Source organism: Lithobates pipiens, unplaced genomic scaffold, assembly GCF_037356315.1.
Source record: "Lithobates pipiens isolate NorthernLeopardFrog02 unplaced genomic scaffold, aLitPip1_a1.2 Scaffold_10, whole genome shotgun sequence".
NCBI classification, from domain to species: Eukaryota; Metazoa; Chordata; class Amphibia; order Anura; family Ranidae; genus Lithobates; species Lithobates pipiens.
The window spans coordinates 169324278-169347562 of NW_027507686.1; the positions used below are offsets into that span (position 1 = coordinate 169324278).

General features: G+C 41.4%; 2 protein-coding genes across 2 annotated transcripts; one reads left to right on the forward strand and one right to left on the reverse strand.

The window, feature by feature from the left end:
- The first annotated feature begins 214 nt into the window (after positions 1 to 214).
- Positions 215 to 11595, forward strand: TM7SF2 (transmembrane 7 superfamily member 2). Its single transcript, XM_077459624.1, has 11 exons — positions 215 to 354; positions 2260 to 2355; positions 2441 to 2637; positions 3422 to 3476; positions 5314 to 5508; positions 5764 to 5867; positions 6054 to 6173; positions 7382 to 7550; positions 9061 to 9141; positions 10362 to 10484; positions 10704 to 11595. Exons 2-11 carry the CDS (start codon positions 2298 to 2300, stop codon positions 10862 to 10864), a joined length of 1263 nt encoding a protein of 420 aa, XP_077315750.1. The 5' UTR covers positions 215 to 354; positions 2260 to 2297; the 3' UTR covers positions 10865 to 11595.
- Positions 11596 to 16023: 4428 nt separating this feature from the next.
- ZNHIT2 (zinc finger HIT-type containing 2) lies at positions 16024 to 20595 on the reverse strand. The gene has a single exon (XM_077459636.1). It carries the CDS (start codon positions 20474 to 20476, stop codon positions 19178 to 19180), a length of 1299 nt encoding a protein of 432 aa, XP_077315762.1. The 5' UTR covers positions 20477 to 20595; the 3' UTR covers positions 16024 to 19177.
- Positions 20596 to 23285: the final 2690 nt, after the last annotated feature.

A 23285-nucleotide genomic window follows, 5' to 3' on the forward strand; every position in this document is an offset into this window, starting at 1 on the left:
TTTAGCAATAGAGAGATCACACATAGAGCTCTACTTTCGGCTGTCATCCCTGACACACTGACTAGAAGCGGAACCGCCCCCTTGCATGTGCTTCTTATTGATTTGTCTGTACAATGTTTAACACGACGGAATCCAATGGGCGGAAGCTGTGGTTGCTATAGCTACCACTACAGCCAATCCTCCTCTGAGCCCACGCATGGCCCGAGAGTCACCAGCTACCTATTGGCTGGATGGGGGCGTGGCCTTACAATCTCTCCCGCGATTGGCTACATCTACTTCTAACACTATAGGAAGAGTTGAGCAGATCTAGATTTAAAGAGACAGCGACGTGACAGTGCAGACGCCCCCATCCAGGTATGTGTAGAGGGAGCTGTGACTGTATGTTGTATTGTGCTGTGTGATATATGGGGGGCTGGTTTCAGGAAGTGATATGACAGATGACCTCCCTGTACTATGTGTGTGAGTAGAGGACACCTCATAGCACTGAGGGGGGTATCCTATACAAAGGTGCCATGTGAATGTAGTACAGGTGGGTGATGGTGATTATCCAGACTTCTGTAGGGTGACAGTGACGTGTAGAAGAGAAGTGAACCTGTCAGGCCTGCTTCTGATAATGTTCACTGCCTTTAACCACTTCAGCCCCGGAAGGATTTACCCCCTTCCTGACTAGACCACTTTTTGCGATTTGGCACTGTGTCGCTTTAACTGACAATTGTGCGTTCGTACGACATTGTACCCAAACAAAATTGACGCCCTTTTGTTCCCACAAATAGAGCTTTCTTTTGGTGGTATTTGATCACCCCAGCGTTTTTTAATTTTTGTGCTATAAATAAAAAAGAGCGACAATTTTGAAAAGAACGCAATATTTTTTACATTTTGCTATAATAAATATCCCCCAAAAATATATAAAAAATACATTTTTTTTCCTCAGTTTAGGCCGATACGTATTCTACATATTTGTGGTAAAAAAAATCGCAATAAGCGTTTATTGATTGGTTTGTGCAAAAGTTATAGTGTCTACAAAATAGGGGATAGTTTGATGGCATTTTTAGTAATAATTTTTTTTTTTTTTTACTAGTAATGGCGGCGATCAGGGATTTTTATCTTGGCAGACATCATTATCATTATGGCAGACACATCGGACATTTTTGACACGTTTTTGGGACCAGTGGCATTTATACAGCAATCAGTGCTATGCAAATGCACTGATTCCTATATAAATCACACTGGCAGTGAAGGGGTTAACCACTAAGGGACAGTGTTAGGGTTAAGTATGTCCTGGGGAGTGATTCTAACTGTGGGGGGTGTGGCTACGTGTGACAAGTCACTGATCTCTACTCCAATCACAGGGAGCAGAGATCAGTGACACTGTCACTAGGCAGAACGGTGAAATGCTTTGTTTACATTAGCATCTCACCATTCTTCCTACCCGTGAGGCAATCGCGGGTATCTCCGAGGCGATCAAGTCCACGGGACCCACGACCCGACTCATGGAGCTTGCCACACGCCCGCAGGCCACCTCTTAAAGGGCAATGTACAGGTACGTTTGTTTGCCTGTACGAGCCCTTCTGCCAATGTATATTGGCGTGTGGCGGTCGGCAAGCGGTTAAGGACTAGTTTATATTAGCATTACCCTCTGAAGAGTGGTCCACTATGGATCACTTTTCAGCAGTCATTTGACAAGTGGAAGGAGGCATTATGTTGCCTCTCCACTGCCTTTTTTTCACCCCTAAAAGCTCACACCACCATGCTGCACCGGGATGTGGTGCAGCCCAATTTACTTAAAAAAATGATCCCTGTCCAGTGTCCGGCGGTTGGGGGTGAGGCTGCCGTCAAGCCAGGCTCCTGGTTCACTAAGGTTCTCTAACAAACCTCTGAGGGCTTCACAGAACAGCTGTATTTATACTGAGATTAAATTACACACAGGTAGACTGTATTTACTAATTCAGTGATTTCTGAATGCGATTGGTTCCACTAGATTTTAGTTAAGGGTATCAGAGTAAAGGGGGCTGAATACAAATGCATGTCACACTTTTCACATATTTGTTTGTAAAACATTTTGGATACCATTTATTATTTTCCTTCCACTTCACAATTATGCGCTACTTTCACTATCACATAAAATGCCAATAAAATACATTTACGTTTTTGATTGTAATATAACAAATTATGGAAAATGTCAGGGGGTGTGAATACTTTTTCAAGGCCCTGTATTAACAATTGATGGTAATATATATGTTTGTTTTCCCTGGACTCCAGATTTGTCTATCATTGGAAATCTCGTGACATAGCCAGACATGGCAGACAAGATTAAAACTCCAAGGACAAAAGAAATGGAATTTGGAGGCTTTCTGGGTAAGATTTGGCTTCAGGGCTACAAGGAGGTATTGGGAGAATTTTCCGGTTTCCATTCTCACAGCTGAGATCTTTCTATGTCTAGGAGCCTCAGCACTTATATTTCTGCTGCCTGGAACTGTGCTGTACCTTCTGTTGACGTGTAACACCAGTGACGCCAGCTTGTTGCGCTTGCCCGGGCCTCTACCTTCTCTGGAATCATTATGGAATCCATTTGCTCTGGTGGTTTTACTGGGCTGGGTGGCTCTACAAGCCCTACTGTACATGCTGCCTATGGGAAAGGTACTTCAACTATTTATCACCATTCTCACCACTAACAAAATGTCTTAAAGTGTTACTAAACCCACAACAATAAAAATCAGTCTGTATATGCAGTAAAGCATGCTTGTTATACTCACTGTGGAACCTAAGGGGTTAATCCTCTGGATTGTGTAAAGAGGCTGTTTGATCATGTCTTATCTGGTCCTCCCCTTCCATTGTCCCCAGTATATTTCCCTTATATTTCCCGAGCCAGGGGGCAGGTTGCACATGCTCAGGTTGGTGTGTATTGCTAGAGAGTTTTTTGTTTTGTTTTTCTTGGGAGAGTACATGTGATCAGCACAGAGCCAATTAGCACTGTCCAGACAGAGGGTCAGGGGTCTTGCATTCATAATTCTGACAATTGTGGAAGAATGAAAACTCCTCCTACAAGCTTTAACCAGACACTCATAGAAATCAGAAGACTGCTATATACTGCTGATGAGAGAAGGTATTTAACAGTTTGAATTTACTAAAATAATTTAATTTCCATGTTCTGTGGCGGACCAGATATGGTGAATGCAGGGTGAACTGGCTTTGTATTAGTGAAACCTGCACTGTTAGTATCTTCTTTTAGTAGCAGGTGAATACAGAGCTCCATGCATTCAAATACATTGAATCCAACCCTTAAGTGGAAAAAGGTTGCTGCCCCCTGTCCTACATAATAGTTATTATAATTGTTTGTCTGTTGGGAAGGTGTTCTTTTACTATTGTCATGTATACATTGCCTTATATTTAAAGTGTGTTCATTATATTGCTTTTTAAACAGATTGCTGAGGGAATTACTTTGAGGGACAACACACGCCTAAAATACAAAATAAATGGTAAGTTAACCCTTTAAAGCGGTTGTTAACCTAAAAAAAAAAAAAAATAGATTATGTTTCTTTAACCATTTCATGCCAAGTCACCTACCTGCACATCCTTTTGTTGAAGTGGCTGTACCAGGGTAATGCCTGCAGCCAGAGCCATCAACCTGGTACCTCTTTTAGAGCTGGTGGTCGGCTTTCAAGTGATAATGACAGATGAGGCTAATGAGCCGCTCGGCTGTTATTACAAGCCCAGAAGAAAGGGACGTACCGCCCGCCGCCATCCCACCAGGAGACCCAAGCCACTAGCCAGCACGTCCGCCGGATGTCCGGAGTCCCAAACAAAGCCGGAATCGGCTTAGATCGGGTCTCCAATGTAGTAATCTGGAAGCAACATCACAATGTCACTTCTGGTTTAATTGGCTGCAAACAGCGCCGATTTTTGATGTTTTGAATAGTTTTAAGTGCAAAGGAGGGATTTGGGGTCCTGCCCAGTACCTGTCACTGCCTATTACTGTCACAAGGGATGTTTACATTCCTTGTGTAAGCAATAAAAGTGATCAGATTTATTTATTTTTCTTAAAGGGATAATGTTAAATAAAATAAGAAAAAAACATTTTTTTTAAAGCGTCCTCAACACACAAAAGAAAATGCATACGTAAGTCGCGCTCCCAAATGTAGACAGTATTCAAATTGCACAGATGAGGTATCGCCACAATCGTTAGAGTAATAAGAAGACCTCCTCTGTAACTCTAAACTGGTAACCGTTAAAAAAAATTAAACGTTGCCTATGGAGAATTTTAAGAACCGTAGTTTGTCGCCATTCCACAAGTGTGTGCATCTTTAAAGCATGACATGTTAGGTATCTATTTACTCGGCATAGCATCATCTTTCACAATATCCAAACACATTGGGATAACTTTACTGTTTTCTTATTTTATTTTTTTATTCAAAAACTGTATTTTGTTTTAAAAAAAAAAATGCATTTAAGCCCGCTGCGCAAATACTGTGTGACATAAAATACTGAAATGACCGCCATGTTATCCTCTAGGGTCTTTGCTAAAAAAAAAATTCTAATAATATATTTGGGGGTTCTAAGTAATTTTCTAGCAAAAAATACTGATATTAACTTGTAAACAAGTGTCAGAAATGGGGTCTTGAAGTGGTTAAAGCATAAATAACGGCACAGTGCTTGTGCTGTGTAACTTGTCTCTTTGTATCATCTAAAATACCTGGCAGATCCTGCCTGGTGCCGCTCTGTAAACTGCCCACGTTTATTATGGCTGCTGAGTCTCTGATACTGTGGGGCCTCCGTCATCTGCTGTCTCTCCTCTGTCCCCCCCATTTTCTTAGACTGTATGGATATAGGAAATGGGTGTCTTAGCAGAATAACTACCATCAATGAGGATGTCTGTGCTTCACCTTTTAAACTTTTTACCAAGCTAACCAAGCTGTGTGTATGAATGACAGGATGTAGGAACAAGCAGATACACTGACAGTGTGGAGGAGACCTGCATGACATCAGCAATCTGCTAATCGCTGGTGCAATGCAAAAAAATTAGCATTTTTTTTTTTTTTAAAGTGAACTTATCCTTTTAAGCACTGCTAATACTATAGGAGCACTCTGCAAAAAGGTAACACCAAATCTGTGTCATGTATGTAATAGGGATATATTATATATTTTATGTTCTGTGTGTTTTTCAGACATGCGTCTCAGATATTCTTAGAAAAAGTGGTAACATGGTTCCTTATTGTTATGTGACTAGTTTAGATGCAAATAGTGCCCTGCAGAGTTCCTTTTATTGGTATAATGTGTACCACTTTTTGATTGTAAAATGTTCTTTGCTGTCTACAGCATTTCAGGCCTTCTTGGTGACCACCATAATTGCAGGCGTGGCGGTGGTGCTCCAGCTTCCTCTCTCTTACGTGTATGATCACTTCCTTCAGTTTGCTGTGGCCTCAGCACTGTTGTCTCTGGCTCTAAGCATTTTCCTCTACATGAAATCATTGACCGCACCCGAATCTGCACTGGCACCAGGTGGAAACTCAGGTACAACACAACTTTCCTGTACTGTCCAGTTACCATGTCTGTTAATCAGAGTAGTATTTTTATATCAATAGTATATCACAGTAGTATAATTGTCAGAATGCATGTATAGATTGTGTTTGCTGCTTCTAGCATTCAGCTTTCAATTTCTAGTGCAAATGAAGAAAAAAAGAGCAAACTAACTAGCATTTTTTTACTTGGGGTACACTTGAACTTGTTTTATCTACGTATATGCCCATTTTCTGCCCTTTGTTTAAGGTAATCCTGTATATGACTTTTTCATTGGACACGAGTTGAACCCTCGTATTGGCTCCTTTGATCTGAAGTATTTCTGTGAACTTCGTCCTGGACTCATTGGCTGGGTGAGCATTACAGATTTTTTTGATTTTTTTTTTTTTTTTCATATCCAAGCTTGACTTTTATTCTTCAAGATTTAAATAGAATAAGGCACTGAACATGATTGATTCAAGGATGGAGCTAATGATTGTGGCAAGCTTTACTTCTATTCTCTGTGCACACTTTCTGACATGTGCAATGTTACTTTCCAGTGTTTGATCAACCTGTGCTTCCTGATGAAAGAGATTGAGCTCCGAGGCTCCCCTTCCCTTTCTATGATCTTGGTGTGTGGATTTCAAGCACTTTATGTTACAGATGCCCTTTGGCATGAGGTTAGTCTGTATTTTGTATTCCCTTTTTTTATTTTATTTTTTATTTTTTTTATGAGATTATGACAAGATATTACCTTTTTTATTTTTTCCCCCACTTTTATATATATATATACATACATATGTTGATGATTAGAGCAACAATTTTATTGTCTACCTTATTAGCTTATCCAACTATTTCATCACATATGTATTTGTTTTTAAAGCCTCCTCCCCTATACACTTAAAATGTAAAATAAAAATATATATATACTTCTGTCTGCTCTGACATCATGGCTCCTTCCTCTTCTCCTGCACTGAGGAGCTGTCCTTGCTTCTGCATAGAACAGTGCTTATGTTATTACATGTTGTGCACCATTCAGTACATCAACGTTCTGAGCCAAGGCTGGGTAATAATGATGCCCCAGGGAGCGGGTCCATGATAGCCTGAGCTCAGAGGACATGGATCGAATGATAATCATTATCATTCAGTCTGGAATACTGAGAACATCTAGTGATAGATACCAATTACTACAGAGGACAGCCCTCGATTCAAGGTGGGTCTTTATTTTTTTTGTTTTGTTTTGTTTTTTAAAGGGCTATTTATTTTAGCTGGAGTTCTGATTTAACATGTGTGCAAAGTAATTTCTGACTGGAAATGTGGATGCGGGTAAAAAAAGCATCTGGAAAAAATGATGGGTTGGGGCAATGTTGGCTCCTTTTAAACATTTCTATATATAGTAAAGCTGATCCAGTCAGTGTTTGTTGGAATGTGGAATTCTGTTTCTTGCAGCACCAATACCCAGCCAATCATGGCGCTCTATCCCTGACCATAACAGAACCAGTGGACCATGGTCTGTCTGACTGGATCTTTATAAGATTTGGTCAAATACTCTTCTTGCTTGCACAGGGAAACAGAAATGGTTCAATAACTACGTGCAGTATGTGATGAGCACATATATCGGTGTCTCTGGACTGCACATCCCAACCATTAGACATCTAGTTATTGTTGATTATATATTGGGGTTCAGCAGTTATTTGAACCCCTTTATATGATCCATTCTTTCTGAATCGTAAGTTCTAATAGCCTAACCTCCTGTCTTGATCTCCCTGTTTATTTTTAATTTGGATAACCTTATACAATTTTTTTTCGAGAGTGCTGGCAAGTTTTTTTGGTCATTCGCCACAGTTTTTACTATGTAGCCTCACACATTTTCATTTTTCCTCTGCAGGAAGCGATCCTTACTACAATGGATATCGTGCATGATGGATTTGGTTTCATGTTGGCTTTTGGTGATTTGTGCTGGGTTCCATTTACCTATTCCCTGCAGGCGTATTTCCTTGTCAGTCATCCACAGGAGCTAAGCACTGTAGTCGCAGTGGTTATAATCTTCATAGATGGTATGATTACCTAATCAACCTTCTCCGATTTGGTCATTTATAGGCTACATATTTTAAGATTGAAAGTGATGTGATAATGGAAATATTGTAATTGCCATTGCAGACTTGCTCTGCAGGCTCTGGGTAGTCAAGCTGATCTTGGTTTCACTACTCAACAAGTCCCTGATCAGGAACAAATATGCATCCAGTGAGGTTTGAAATAAAAGAAAACCACGATGCTCCGGATAAAATAATACAGCAGTGACACCTCCCATATTTCTATCATTGTGTTTTTTTTTTTTTTAAAACACTCAGTTGCTGCACTTTTGTGTTTACTGTAGACAAAGTAAGTTAAAGTATTGTAAGCATTGAGAACTTCATGTGCTATGATTAATTTGGCCAGATATACTAAAATGCCTTGTACTACGCCTTGTATATTTGTGCGCATAAATGTACCAACAGGGCCTCTAGTAAACAGAAGTCCTTCAGGGACCTCTGTTTATTAGGCTCTTTTTGCACAGTGACAGCGCACACCCATCACTGGGTCACTTTGCAGGGAGCGATGCTATCGCTTCTTCATTTTTCTTCCCTTTGATTAGAAAGTGGTTACTGAGGGGATAGAGAAGTGCAAAGTCACAGGATTTGATTGACAGCAGCAGGATGGCTTCCTCTCTGTCCTGTGAGGAGAGAGAGAGCAGGGAGAGACTCGGCTCTCGGGCACAGCATTGGATCAAGTTTGGGCTCAGGTAAGTATGGGGGGGTACTAATAACATAAGCTTTTTTTTTTTTTTTTTAATCTTAAAGCAAATAATGCATTAATGCAAAAAATATATAAGCCTTTATAGCCACTATAATTATCAAATTTAATTTTACCTCCCCTTTCTCATCTACTTCCTTAGCACTTTATGGATAGTTTTAAAGGGAAGGTTGCTTTATTTTAAAAGCTAGTTTTACATTAAAGTGTATATATACCAAAAACTTTAGGACACCTGTCAGGTTTTACTACTGTCAGTTACTACATTAAATATATCTCTCCTGTCTTCCTGTCCCAGGCACCAACTTTTTTTCCAGACAGAAAGTGAAGGTGACTCTCCAACAGCAACACAGATGGAAGTAAAAATGTTTTAGCAAGTTAGGTAGAGGAAGGCAATGGACCAGTGTAAAGACATAAATAAAATTTAAAGGGAAGCATTTTTGTTGAGCTTTTCTTGCGCAAAATGTGGCAATAATGGCCAACAAAAAAAACATATTCATTTAAATTCATGGTATTAAAAAGACGAATATATTACAATTTTATATATAAAAATCGAATATCTTTTTTTTAAAAACTGTAATTTTTGGCCAAGTGCATTCTGCATTTTCGGAACCAAAATTTCCATTTGGTGCACCTCGACTTACCCATGCTATCTAAAACAAATTAAAAAAATATATATATGGTTATATTTTTGGCTTGTGTTTACTTGATATTGTATAATTGGACTAATGAATATACACATACATTCCTAAGATATTTTTTTATTATTTTTACCAGCTTTAGGATACATTATTTTCAGAGGCTCAAATTCACAGAAAAATGCTTTCCGAAGAAATCCTTCAGACCCAAGTGTAGCTGGTAAGAAATAGAAGTCTTCCGAATGGCTTTAGCTTCCTACAGTATGTATTCCTAGGTCCATTTAGGAGTGATAGTCACTTGGTTTGAAGTAGCAAGTTTGGGCACTCATGTCAATAGAGAAATTATTTAAAGTGAATGCTGGTGTTAGTGCATATAATGCTAAGCTATTGCTAAACATTGCCCTAACATGCTGGATCCAGGTGATGTCATGATGACACCCAGGTCATAGGGTTGTTGGACCCAATGTTTACCACTGACATGTATGTTTAAGCTGCCTTTGGTCTTGTTCACATGGGATTCAGCTTATATAAGAGCAGTGTGTACAGCAAGCTTTTACAAAACATTTGCAGAGCTTTTGGCAAGCTATTTAGCTCCAGTTCAGGCTTTGGGCTGCTCTGTGCAAATCCACTGCAGAGCAGATAAGTATGACATGTTTGTTATTTTTAAATGAAAAATAAATAAAAAAACAAGACTTTACTATGACTTTAAACTTTGAAATTAAAACCTAAAATCTGATAACTATACACTGCAATGCCAGGTTCTGTGTGCAGCAGTTTTAGAAAATCTCCCTCATCTATCAAAAGACAGATGACAGATATTCACTGCATGCTTGATGACAGGTTGCAAAATATTTTTTTGGTTAACTGTAGGAGTAGGTAACCTTGGCACTAAAGCTGTGATTAAACTTTAAATCCTATTATGCCTCTGTTTCGTCACATACGGCGACCCATCACAGTTGGCTCCAACTTCAAGCCCCACTATCCAAGTGGGCATAGAGTTTTATTATATTTATGCCGAGTGAAGCGAGGCCGTGCCCGAAGCGTGGCGAGCAGCCCTGTGTTGGAAGACATATGACGTTGTCGCGCATGCGCACTCCAGCGGGTAGCAAAATGTGATGGGTAGCCGAATGTGACACGAAGCCTCTGCCTCTAGGAAGTCGTGCCTGTGGCCGTCATTCTTGCAATGACTCATGGGACTTGTAGTTCCACAACAGCTGGAATGCCAAGTTTACCTACCCAAATGTAGTAAGGTTATTCCACTATTCTTTCCTCTTTGGCTATACCTACAGTCTATAGGGTTCTTCCAACTTTAGTTTTGAAACAAGTGGAGTAGTATTAAAACCCCAGTCAGTTTTTTTTATTGCTGTTGGCACACTATACAGTAATTGATGTTGATATGCCTGTTTTACATCTACTGGTATATTTGTTTCCTTAATTTAGGGCTTGAAACCATTCCAACAGCAACTGGAAAACGGCTGCTGGTATCTGGTTGGTGGGGTCTTGTTCGCCATCCGAATTACTTGGGAGACTTAATTATGGCCCTAGCCTGGTCCTTGCCTTGTGGTGAGTATCTGTAATGATGTGTACTCAAAGGAAGTGTCTGCTTTTGATGGAGTCTGGGATTTTTTGCTTTGTGAATTACAAAATGCTTGTTTAGAGCTCCAAGTCCAGATATATAGAAATGTATAGTCTTCAAGGACAAGACCCAGTAATGAAGATACCACACTTGATGAAAACATTAATATATGTAATTATTTAACATTGTAACATTTGTTGTCTCAGGTGTCTCTCACATCCTACCGTACTTCTATGTAATTTACTTCACTGGCCTTTTGATTCACCGTGAAGCAAGGGATGAACACCAGTGCTTGAAGAAATATGGACTGGCCTGGCAGGAATATTGCAGAAGGGTCCCCTACAGGATATTTCCATATATTTATTAACTTGGCGTTAATCATAAAGTATTCCAAAAATAAACTGCCTTCCAGTAGGAAGTTGTAATAAGCCAATGTATGATAATTTTTTTTTAGGGGGGGAGGGGGTGAACCTCTAAACAGTAATTATTTAATTGCTAGAGAAGCTCATCAAAAATTGTTCTCACGAGGTTGGAAAAAGTGCTTTCATTTGGTAGTGTAATACAAGCTGTATTTTATTTTGTTCCTGAAGTGTTTTTATCCGTTTTTACATTTTAATGCTTATTAAACGTGGACAGATCAGTGCCTGACATGTTGTCTAGAGGCTTGCAATTTACACATACGGACAAGGGCTGCAGTTCTGACATTTTAACATTTTTATGGAACATTTGCAACCTTCTCCTAAAATGGTGACATTTCAGTTGTGAATTGCAGAATAGACCCACATCTCTACCCCCAGTTTGAAAATTTGCTGCCTCTCCATAAATGTCAGCATAGATCTAGAACTCTGTGTCAGGCTAAAATGTCACTGCACCTGAAACCACTTTTATAACATCTGTACATAACTTCAATGACCCGGAGATTTCTGTTTTTATAACATAGCAACACATAAAACAAGCAATGTATATGCTGGCATTAATGGGTGTGATTTCATGGATACCTCAAAATTTACATTTTTGTTTAAATATTTTACTGACTTGATTTGTATAATACCAGTATATATACACACTGCAATAAATCTTTTTTAAGCAAACAGAAAATGTTTTATTTTTGTGTGACGATGAAAAGTGGGAAGTTCCTGGTCCTTACAGCAGGCACCTCCAGTTGAATTCTACCATTAAATGCTTTACACTGTGTTCTGGAATCCCAAAAGACACAAACAATTCCCACAGCTTTCTATCACACATCTGGGATACCTCTTCATACCCATTCGATTATGAAAAACAGAAAGAAATGGGGCCTTAAATCAAGGGTAGTACTCCCAATATTGCACTCAGCTACCGGTATTAGGTGTTGCCACTATAGCCTAACTATGCATACAGAAATAAAATGGTCCCTTTATCTAGTGACATTTAAAAAAGTGTATACTGAGGGTTCATGCTCCCCTGAGCGGGAAATACACAGTACCACTTGGAATTTGTATCCTTACATGAACACAAAAACAGGTAGAACATAAAACAATAATATACAAACATCCGGACGTAAAATGTTCTGACACACAGGGTACTACCACAGCTAAGTGCGGTGTGAGGATTGCCAACAAGATCTGTTAAAGGTAGTGCTCCTTCCTGTGTGCGAACCTCTTGGGAGCTGGAGCTGGAGGGAAGGGTGGTGTCACTGACTACACTGGATGCATGTCCTTTATTGAGAATTTCCTTTTGAATACTTTTCCTGCCGGCTCATTAACTGTACGGACAGCATATAGCAGTGGTAGCGAACCTTGGCACCCCAGATGTTTTGGAACTACATTTCCCATGATGCTCCACTACACTGCAGAGTGCATGAGCATCATGGGAAATGTAGTTCCAAAACTTCTGGGGTGCCAAGGTTCGCCATCACTGGCATAGAGGGACAACCAAGTCCACACGCACTGCATGCCTGTAAGGATTGCCAAGCGGCCACAATCACTGCGTTAGGTGTGAGTTACTGGAAAATCCTGTCAACCTGCAGAGCTCTAAGTGTACTGCTCCCCATTTTCACACATTCCCCCCAATACTACCAGCAACAGACGATTCATCTGAATACCTGAGACCCAGCATTGGGGGATCTGGACCTCAGGGCCCTCTGCCCAATTAATAGCTGTCTACAACCACAGATACCTTCTTAAAGAGGAACTGCAGTCTGCTCACATAATTTGTAATAAAAGCATCTTTGCCATTTTGAAGCTTCCCTCCAACCTCCTTGCATTCTATTTTATATATACTGCAATTCTGTACTTGCCAAATATGCTGCAGAAATCTCTTTCCACTGAGTCTGGCTGCAGCCATTTTAACTGTGGGCAGCTGAAGCTGCTGCCTGTTCACTTCCTGGGTTTACACAGAGGCACACCTCCAGCTCTAAAAGAGGGGGAGATGGCGCAAAAAAATCCACTGAGTGTACAATGTGAATTAAAAAAAAAAAAAAAAAAAAAAAAAAAAAAAAAAGCACAAGGGGGATAAAAAAAATGCATAAAAGAATATCATTGGCGCACCTGGTCTCTCTTTTTTTCACACCTCCAGCTCTGCAGCTTCCATTGCCCCTCTTATGACTCATCCCCCCACCCTCCCTAGAAATCGCCCTCTCCCTTGAGATAGAGAGAAAGCTGTGCATGATGTCCTAAGCCTAGGCTTTCTCCCAGACAAGAAACAGGTCGAGGGCTGTATAAGTTATTTACTGGCAGAAAAAAAAATGTTTTACTATCCAAAGTTAAAACAGCAAGGGCAGAAGATTTAATAGATGGAAAGATTTAAAAAAAAAAAAAAAAAAAATACTGAAGGTTCACTTTAAGTATCCAGGAACTTTTCACTGCACATGATATCAGCGGCATACCTCTACCTTCATGTTCATATGCAACTGTAGAAACCTCCAGTGAAAACCCACATTGTGCAGGGACTATCACAATCCCATCAAGTATTCAATACAGTGACAGCACCCTTCCCTCCAGCTCCCAAGAGGTTTACACACAGGAGCACTACCTTTAACAGATCTTGTTGGCAATCCTCACACCGCGTTTAGCTGTGGTAGTACCCTGTGTGTGTCAGACCATTTTGCGTGCGCACGGTTGTGTATTTTTGTTTTATGTTGTACCTGTTTTTGTGTGCATGCAAGACATGCAATTTCCAAGTGGTACTATGTATTTCCCGGTCAAGGAAGCTTGAACCCTCGGTTATACACTTTTTTAATTAGAATTTTTGTACCCAATATGTTCAATTCTTTGTCACAGGTATAGCCTCTTTTCTTCCGTCACTAGACACAGGGACCATTTTTTTCTGTATATCCTCTGATTAGCCTCCAGACACTACAGATGGTCAATAAGAAGCTTAGGGTTTGGGAGAACAACCAGGAAGCGGTGATATTTCGTTGCTCCTTGACTTCCCACAGGTTCTCTACCTATAGGCCAGTTGCAGCACAGCTTTGAAATGTATTTTAAGTAACCAATTTGGGATCTTCTTGATACAGTGACCCAAATGGCAGTGAGCACTTGGAGGACTGCAGCAGGTATGATGGTGTAGTATATGCAGGACAGACAGGGAAGGGGAATGAATGTGGGCAGTATGTGCAGTGGATTAGTGCAAAGTGTATGAAGACAGGCCCTATGTGCAGGAGAGAAACACAGCAGGTGTTTAGGCAGACAGTATGGACAGAAGAGCAATGCAGTGCATAAGACCAAAGGCAGTATGCAGTAGAGAAACAGGACATGATGATGTGCAGATAGTGAGATGGAAAGTATGACAGCAGTCAGTATGTAACTCATTTATGCCATGTAGATAAGCTGGATCAGTAACTGTTTTGATATTTATTTTACTCCATGTTGTGAAATGTTATGTCACACCCCATGTGTGCTGTAATACATGGTCTACGGGGTTCCGTCGCGCTTGGTGATATCATTACTGACAGGTTTGCGATCTGGCCTTGACCAAGTTAAACTTCCCTATGTTTCAGGACTTCACACCCCTCTGGCAAATTAAGCAACTTCCAGAGCTCCTCTCCCTCCCCAATGCAGAGTTATGGGCCTCTAAAAGGTATTTATTACCTACATCAGTAGTTCTCAACCCCAGTCCTCAAATACCATAAAAAATGCCATGTTTTGGGAATTCATCTTCCCCCTGCTACATTCTTTCATATGGATGCAGGTGATAAGGTTTCTAGATGACAACATGGGATGCCCATTAACTCTGCACCCCAGGCAATGCTTACTAGGGCCCTGCCCCAACCCCAATAAATTTACAAAGATATTTCTACAAGAAACCTGGTCTAATGCATGGAAGTTGCTGAGGTTGGATGCAGACCCTACCCCCCCCCCCCCCCCCCCCCCCTCCTATAACTGGCTCCTGAATTCAGGACATAAATTCCAGTCTGCCACATAAAAAGTTATTTTATATTTACAGGAGTTGTCCATCCAAATATAACAAAACATGCGATCAATGGCTGCAGCACCCAGGTACATGTGAGTGACCATTCTTGCGTGATGTCCTGGCTTCACTAGAACGTTTAAGAACCCTCAGCTGGACTGAATAACCAATCACTGGATCTTAACATTATTTTTGTCTGAAGCAATGTATGGAAGCACACACTTCTTATGGACAACTGTAGTTGAAAGTTGTCATTGCTCCAGAAACTTTCAACTGCACATGTCTGGGATGAACACTTGTGGCTTTTGGCTGCCATTTGATGGCAAAAAAATAAATAAGACCCACTGGAGAGCGTAAAATCTGGTGTAGCTGTGCGTGGTAGCCAATCAGTTTCTAACTTCAGCTTGTTCAATCAAGCTTTGACAAAACAAAAACCTGGAAGCGGATTAGTTTCTATGCAGCCCTGCACCAGATTTTGCACTCTCCTGTTTTAGTATATTAACCCCACTGTGTGCACTCTTTTATTGCTCAAATTAGAAAGAGACTGGCGGTAACTGTTCCTCTCACTGTCTGAGTTTTTATTTTAAAATAAGTATGGATTTTTTACTCCTTTTTCTTTACTTACAATTCCCACACCACACCTCCTCCCTGGGAATTGATGGTTAATAGTAACCTAATTCTAGTGATAGCTGGCTGCTGTTTTTGGAGCATTGTTGTGTGCTACCAACATTTGGATTTAAACTTTTTTTTCGTTTTTTTTTTTTTTTCAGAAACCTGGTTAAATGTGGATAGGTTTTAGAAATGAGAAGAACAATTTTCTCATGTTAGGTAATATATAAAATAAAAATAAATTTTTACAGGTGCATTACTTATCCAGAACCTTCACAGGATCACAAATATTTGCCAACCCCTAAGACATGCCTGTCTTAGCAACAGAAAACGGAGGCAGCTGATTGGCTACATAGAAGGAATACATAAAGTTCTACAGCCAGTCAAGAGCATTAGTTACAAACCCCATGGAAGCTACCTGATGCAAATAAATGCATTTGTCTCAATCTGTCTGCAGAGAGTTGTACACCTCCTTTTGAAATTCATGCATGAAAACATTTCTTGCTGCACAAAGCAACCACTCAACACTTGTATTTTAACTTTCCGATACAATATGAAGGAATTTTATTGGACAATCTGGTTGGCAACAAAAACTTTTTTGTAAGATACTTTCATAGACAAGTCCTATGCCTTTTAAATTACATAATCATGTAACCTTTAAAAAAATACTTAATCATGTACAGTTGTGCTCATAAGTTTACACAACGTGGCAGAATTTATGATTTCTTGGCCATTTTTCAGAGAATATGAATGATAACACAAAAACATTTCTTTCACTCATGGTTAGTGTTTGGCTGAAGCCATTTAGTATCAATCAACTGTGTTTACTCTTTTTAAATCATAATGACAACGGAATCTACCCAAATGACCCTGATCAAACGTTTGTTTGCTTGTAATTAGTGTGTGTACGTTTCTGGACACCTGACAGACCCTTTCATCTTTCATCCAGTGCTGCACTGAGGTTTCTGGATTCTGAGTCATGTTGAAAGCAAAAGAATTGTCAAAGGATCTGCAGTAAATGGTAGTTGAACTGTATAAAACAGGAAAGGGATATAAAAAGATATCCAAGGAAATGAGAATGCCAATCAGCAGTGTTCAAACTCTAATCAGTGGAAAATTAGGGGTTCTGTTGAAACCAAACCACGGTCAGGTAGAACAACTAAAATTCCAGCCACAACTGCCAGGAAAATTATTCAGGATGCAAAGAAAAACCCACAAATAACTTCAGGTGAAATACAGGACTCTCTGAAAACATGTGGTTTGGCTATTTCAAAATACACAATAAGGACGAACTTGAAGAAAGATGGGCTGCATGGTCGAGTTGCCAGAAGAAAGCCTATAACTATGCAAATGCCACAAAGTATCCCGCTTACAATATGCCAAACAGCACAGAGACAAGCCTCAAACTTCAAGCCTTCTGGCACAAAGTCTGGAGAGATGAGATCAAAGTTGAGCTTTTTGGCCACAACCATAAACGCTACATTTGGAGAGGAGTCAACAAGGCCTATAAAATGGTATGGAGGTGGATCGCTGATGTTTTGGGGATGTGTGAGCTACAAAGGCACAGGAAATTTGGTCAAAATTGTTGGCAAGATGAATGCAGTATGTTATCAAAAAATACTGGAGGAACATTTGCATTCATCAGCCAGGAAGCTGCGCATGGGACGTACTTGGACATTCCAACATGACAATGATCCAAAACACAAGGCCAAGTCGACCTGTCATTGGCTACAGCAGAATAAAGTGAAGGTTCTGGAGTGGCCATCTCAGTCTCCTGACCTCAATATCATTGAGCCACTCTGGGGAGCTCTCAAACGTGCAGTTCATGCAAGACAGCCCAAGAATTTACAGGAACTGGAGGCTTTTTGTCAACAGGAATGGACAGCTTTACCATCTGAGAAGATAAAGAGCCTCATCCACAAATATCACAAAAGACTTCAAGCTGTCATTGATGTTAAAGGGGCAATACACGGCATTAAGAACTGGGTTATGTAAACTTTTGATCAGGGTATTTTGGGTAGTTTCTGTTGTCATTATGATTTAAAAAGAGTAAACACAGTTGATTGATAATAAATGGTTTCAGCCAAACACTAACCATGAGTGAAAGAAAAAAGTTTTTGTGTTATCACTCATATTCTCTGAAAAATGGTCAAGAAATCATAAATTCTGCCAGGGTATGTAAACTTATGAGCACAGCTGTGTATGTATGTATGTATGTATGTATGTATGTATGTGTATATATATATATATATATATATATATATATATATATATATATATATATATATATACACACACACACACACACACTTTATATTTAATTTATGTATGAAAAAAGTAATTTTATGTATAAAAATATATTTTGGAATTGAAATACAATCATGTTAGGGACTGTCTTACAGCAGTTGAAGTGCTCCCTGCACTTTAATTTCAGTATTAACTGGAAAGAGACAAGATTACTGCTAGAGCAAAAAGGGAGGCTATCCCTTTTTGCAGGCACCGCCCCACTGTAAGTGAACTCGATCTTTGCTGCAGTTCAGCGTTAAATGAAACTTAACAGGAGATAAATACAGGGGGTGTCATTACTGGACTGCAGGCTGCCTGAAATCCTCTAGCTTCAGCACTTTCAGTCAATTGCATGGCACAAGAATGCAGCAGGTGGATATCAAATTGAAATCAGTATACTGATCTGCTTGCCTGTTTCAGGAGAGTGACCCTGAAAGAATTTAAAGTGGAACTCCACCCAAAAGAGAAAGTTCCGCTTAAAGGCAGTCTCCCTCTCCCTTTTGACATTTTTGTGAGGGGGGGGGGGGGGGGACATTTACGATGCACAGCAGGCACCCGGCTTTCAAGCCACAAGCTGCCCACAGTTAAGATGCTGACTTCAGTAGCTGACACCCCCTGGGGTGAGCACAGCCCTAGCTCCTGGGACGGGTAAGGGTCTATTTATTAAAAGTCGGCAGCTACAGTTTTTGTAGCTGCTGGCTTTTAATATTCACAAAAAAACAACCAGAGCTCCTCTTTAAACCAGGGAAAGAAAATCACATTTTCAGGACATAAATACATCTCATGATAGGTTTCCCTTAAAAGTGCAAGCTCCTATGCTGCCAGAGCTCCTGAGTGAAATGCTTGTTCCAGATCAATGTCATGTCCCTACGGGAGAGATTTACTAAAACTGGAGCACATGGAATCTGATGCAGCTCTGCATAGTAGCCGCCATGATTTCAAACCGGCATTTTAATCCAACTTCGGGGGCGATTTGAGAGACATCTGTGTAGGTTCATGCACAGATGTCTATTGAAATTGCCTCCAAAGTCGCCAAAAGTAGTGCAGGATCTACTTTTGGGAATCAATGCAGTGCAGCAAAGGTGAGCGTTGTACCCATTCGGACAGTGCCATTGCTGACAATAGGCTCCAATTTGGCATGTGAAATCGGCCCGGTGTGAATATGGGGGTGTATTGTAAAAATTTAATTGAATAAGCCGAAGTTAGAAGCCGATTGGTAACGATGCATGGCTGCACTAAATTCTGTGTGCACCAGTATTAGTAAATCTCCATCCCCAATGTAGTGAAGGAAGGATGATGGCTCCAGAGCTTGCACCTTTGTAAAACAGTCATCAATGGCAGCACAAATGGCAGTTCTATCTTGAAAATCCGCCATTTAGATTTCATTTGTGAACGCTCAGAGTTCATCTGTTGGTGGATCAACTTCTTGTATGAGTTTCTTCTTCTCCCGTGGCCTTTTCCCACCCCAGGCTTTCTGCAGTCCTCTGGAAATTTCTGCCACCCCACTGAGTTCATCCATATACTGTCTGTACTCCGCCATTATCTCCTTAGACAACACCACCAAACAGTCCTCATTCTCCTTCACCCACGCAGCCAGGAACAAGCATTTCTTCTTGGCACTGAAGGCACCTTTTCGAATGTCTTTATCACCAGCTACCTCTTTACGTACTCTTCCCAGCAAACGGAACAAGTGGGAGAGAGCAGCCAGAGAGTAGGTTTTGGTCTCATCACTATGCAGAATTTGAGATGTGGCCTCCATGGCAGAACAGGCTAGGCTTCTATCGCCTCCTAGCTGTGGGTCAGAGGCGGCACGGGTGGCGCTCTTTAAGGCATGAGCCGTAGAGTTGTACACAGCATTGGTACTGAGAGCAGGAGAAACGGAAAACAAGGTCTCTGTGAAATGTAATAAGATGTCCGGGTCGCTCACATCGCCATTGTGCCGTAGAAGGGAAAAGGCATAGCCGTAAATGACACTGACCACGCTGTACTTGACTAGAGGGGAGGGATTACGGCTGAGGGAGCACAGGGGTGGGATGGAGCTCAGTATTGGGGGCACGGTAGAGGTCTGCTCATGGGCGCTCAGGCCCGCAGCTTCCTTGGTATTTGCAGGGGTGGGCCGGGCCTTAGGAGAGTCTTCTGGGCTGTTGGCGTCAGGGGCTTTATCGGGCATTTCTCTCCTGGACTTGTCCTGCTCTGGGAGCTCCAGGATCTTCTCATGTCTGATCTCCTCTGGATCCCACCAAGGCTTCCACTGAGGGACTAAGGCCCCGATGTCCCCGCTCTCTACAAGCCTGGTGAATTGAGCCTTCTCCTGGGCACTGAGAATATTCCACAGCTCAGCCTCCTCTCCATTCATCTCCCCACCAGCTGCCGCCTCCTCCTCCTCCTCTCTCAGTCTCAGCAGCATCTCCTCCATCTGTTGCCTCCCCTGACCCCCAGCCTTGTCCTCCCTCAGAGTCGCCAGCACACAATCCCTGTAGAAGAGCTCGGAGCAGGCCGTGTGCCGGGGCCCCTTATAACAGACAAGGCTACAGTATGGGGCATTGCAGCGCGGACACGTGTATTTCCCGGGCCCCGAGAGGCACAGTGAACACACCTCGGGGCCTGCTCTGCCTTCCTCCCGTGCTGGGGTTATCACTGGGCTGGGGGAACTGCTGCGGCATGGAATAATAATCTCAGCCTCCAAAGCTTCCATGGTGCACCAACGTTACCGTGGTTACCTGAGACGAGACCGTACGACGGAGCAAGCCAGCCAATCACAAGGCAGCGGTAACCCATTACGTTATACGTCGCCCTTAGATGACGTATCCGCTTGAATAACTCCCAACCAATGAGATTACCTGATGCTACGTTTTGCGTCAACGTAACACCCAGGAATTACCTACAGTTGTGCTGGTTCCCGCAAGGGGGTGTGGCTAGACAGTGGCGCTCCACTCCACTTGTTTTTTTTTTTTTGACTGAACTTTATTGCGAATCTCTGCAGCTGGAGCTCCACTGTCACAGGAAATGTGTGTCCTCCACAACTCCACCTTTTACCAAAATGAACTTCTATGTAACAAACACCAAATAGACCATACTGCAGTTTGCTAAGATACAAGATATTTTTTGGGAGGTTTTGTACTTTCTGTTAGAGTTCTGTCCTTAACCACCTCAATACCAGGCACTTACATCCCCATCCTGCCCAGGCCATTATTCAGCTTTAAGCGCTGTCACACTTTGAATGACAATTGCGCAGTCATGCTACACTGTTCCCAAACTACATTTTTTATAATTTTGTTCCCACAAATAGAGCTTTATTTGGGTAGTATTTGATCACCTATGCCAAATTTTATATTTTGCGCAACAAATAAAAAAAGACAGAACATTTTTTCTTCTTCAATGATGGGCACCAATGAGGTGGTACTGACGGGCACTGATAGGCGGAACTGATAGGTGGCACTGGTATGCGACACTGGTGGGTACTCATAGGTGGCACTGATGGGCACTTGTAGGCGGCACTGATGGTCACTCATAAGTGGCACTGATAGGTACTTATGGGTGGCACTGATGGGCACTGATAGGTGGGCAGGGATGGGCACTGATAGGTGGCATTGATGGGTGGCATTGCTGGGCATCCTGGCCATTGCTGGGCAACATGCGTGCTCCCTAAACCTGGGAGTAGGCAATGACGTACCAGTACATCTCTTTGACTACAGCACCCCCCCCCCCCCCTCCTCAGTACAATGCGGCTGGGTGGTCATTAAGTGGACTGACCCCCGAGGAGCTGCTGGTTTGATTTGGGCTTACACTCTATCAATAACCCTACTAACTTGACTCAATCCCCTTGGCACAGCTGTGTTGCAATGTAACACAATATAATATAATACAAAGTACCCGTATTGTAACCTCAAGATCCACTGGCTCCACCTGGTGGGGAAAAATAGTACGCCACAGCACTGGATACTTAACCAGAAATATATTTTACTGTAGAATATTCAAAACAGGTGGTTACAGAAATTGTGCTGTCATCCCAACATAGGACGATGGCACAATATATTGCAATAGGAACAATTTAAAACAATATATATATATATATATATATATATATATATATGGATTAATATCTGACTTAGAGTACTTGGTCCGGGATCTTCTTTCTTTGCTAGCTAAAATAACTCCTTTGTGATTTGTAATCCACGGTGTATGAAAAGTTAGATTGAGGTGCTCCTGGTGTGGCTCCAATAACTAATTTACAACGCTTGAGGCACCAGAGTAGATAGGCCTCAAGCCTGCTCAGTGTCAGTTGCTCTGCTCCTCCTCCGTGGAACTACAAATTCCAGTGAGGCCTGTATGTGAGTCTAACTGCGTGTAAAAGTTAACAAACGGTGGGCCGTAACCCGCTCACCAACTGGATCGGAGCTCCGTGTGGTAACTTGGGTCCGGTGACTGCAGCTTGCTTCTCTGTCAGCTGGGCCAGTCACTCTGTACCGCTCCGCTGCATGTATCCGGTCCTCCAATGAGTGTCGCTGGACCTTCTCAATCCGGTCACCGTCTCTCAGGCATCATCAGGTCACTTCACAAACAAGCAGAGTTGTGCTCCGCACTGGCTGTGGGCCGCTGTCTCCGGGAGGCCTCCTCACAGATCCGCACAGGCAGGCCACGCGATCCCAAGAGACCTAAAATGGGCACTCAGGTCCCTTTTATCTCCTACCCAGCAGGCACTGCGTAAGAGAGTGTTAATGGGTAGGTCTCACAGACTCCTGGGTAACAAGGCCAACCTTATGAATCAAAACAATAGTCACTTCCTGTATCAGTCTTTTGGGTTGTTCAGAGGTAACAATATACAAGTGCATTACCAATATTTGGTCACTAAATGGCTCTGGATACGGAACCATATCAATGTCCATTAACCTTATATTACAGTATGCATAACCACATCAATAGACAAGGATTTCAGCGCTACATATGATTTTCCAGAAGATGGAGGATTAATGCGGACATGCCATTAAACCATAAAAAAATGTTTGAGTGGAGATTCGTGTGTGTCTTAGGCTCCCTGCACACTGAAGCTCATAAACGGCTGTTTTTGGGAGTTTGGCCATTTTTTTAACAGCCCATAAGCTCCCCTCTATGTTATCCTACGTGTCCATGCACACATGGACGTTTTTGGAATGTATCCTGTTGAAGTATTTGTGTTTTGTATATTTTCTTGAAAAATAAAGTATACATTTTCAACCATGGATGTTTTTGGATGTTTATCAGCAGTGAAGTTTATGGACTGTTTTCTGAACACCATAAAATCGCATTCAGGAGTCGTTTTTCTGATCACAAAAAACGTTAAACGCTCATAAATGTCAATAAATGCTCAAAAACATGTCTCACCAGCGTTTTTTTTTTTTCACGTTTGTGCTCCATTGAAAAAAAATAAAAAATAATATATATATATATATATATATATATATATAATTTTTTTTTTTAAATGCTAACGTGGAAAAAGCACTAAAAACGCTAATAAACGCTATTGC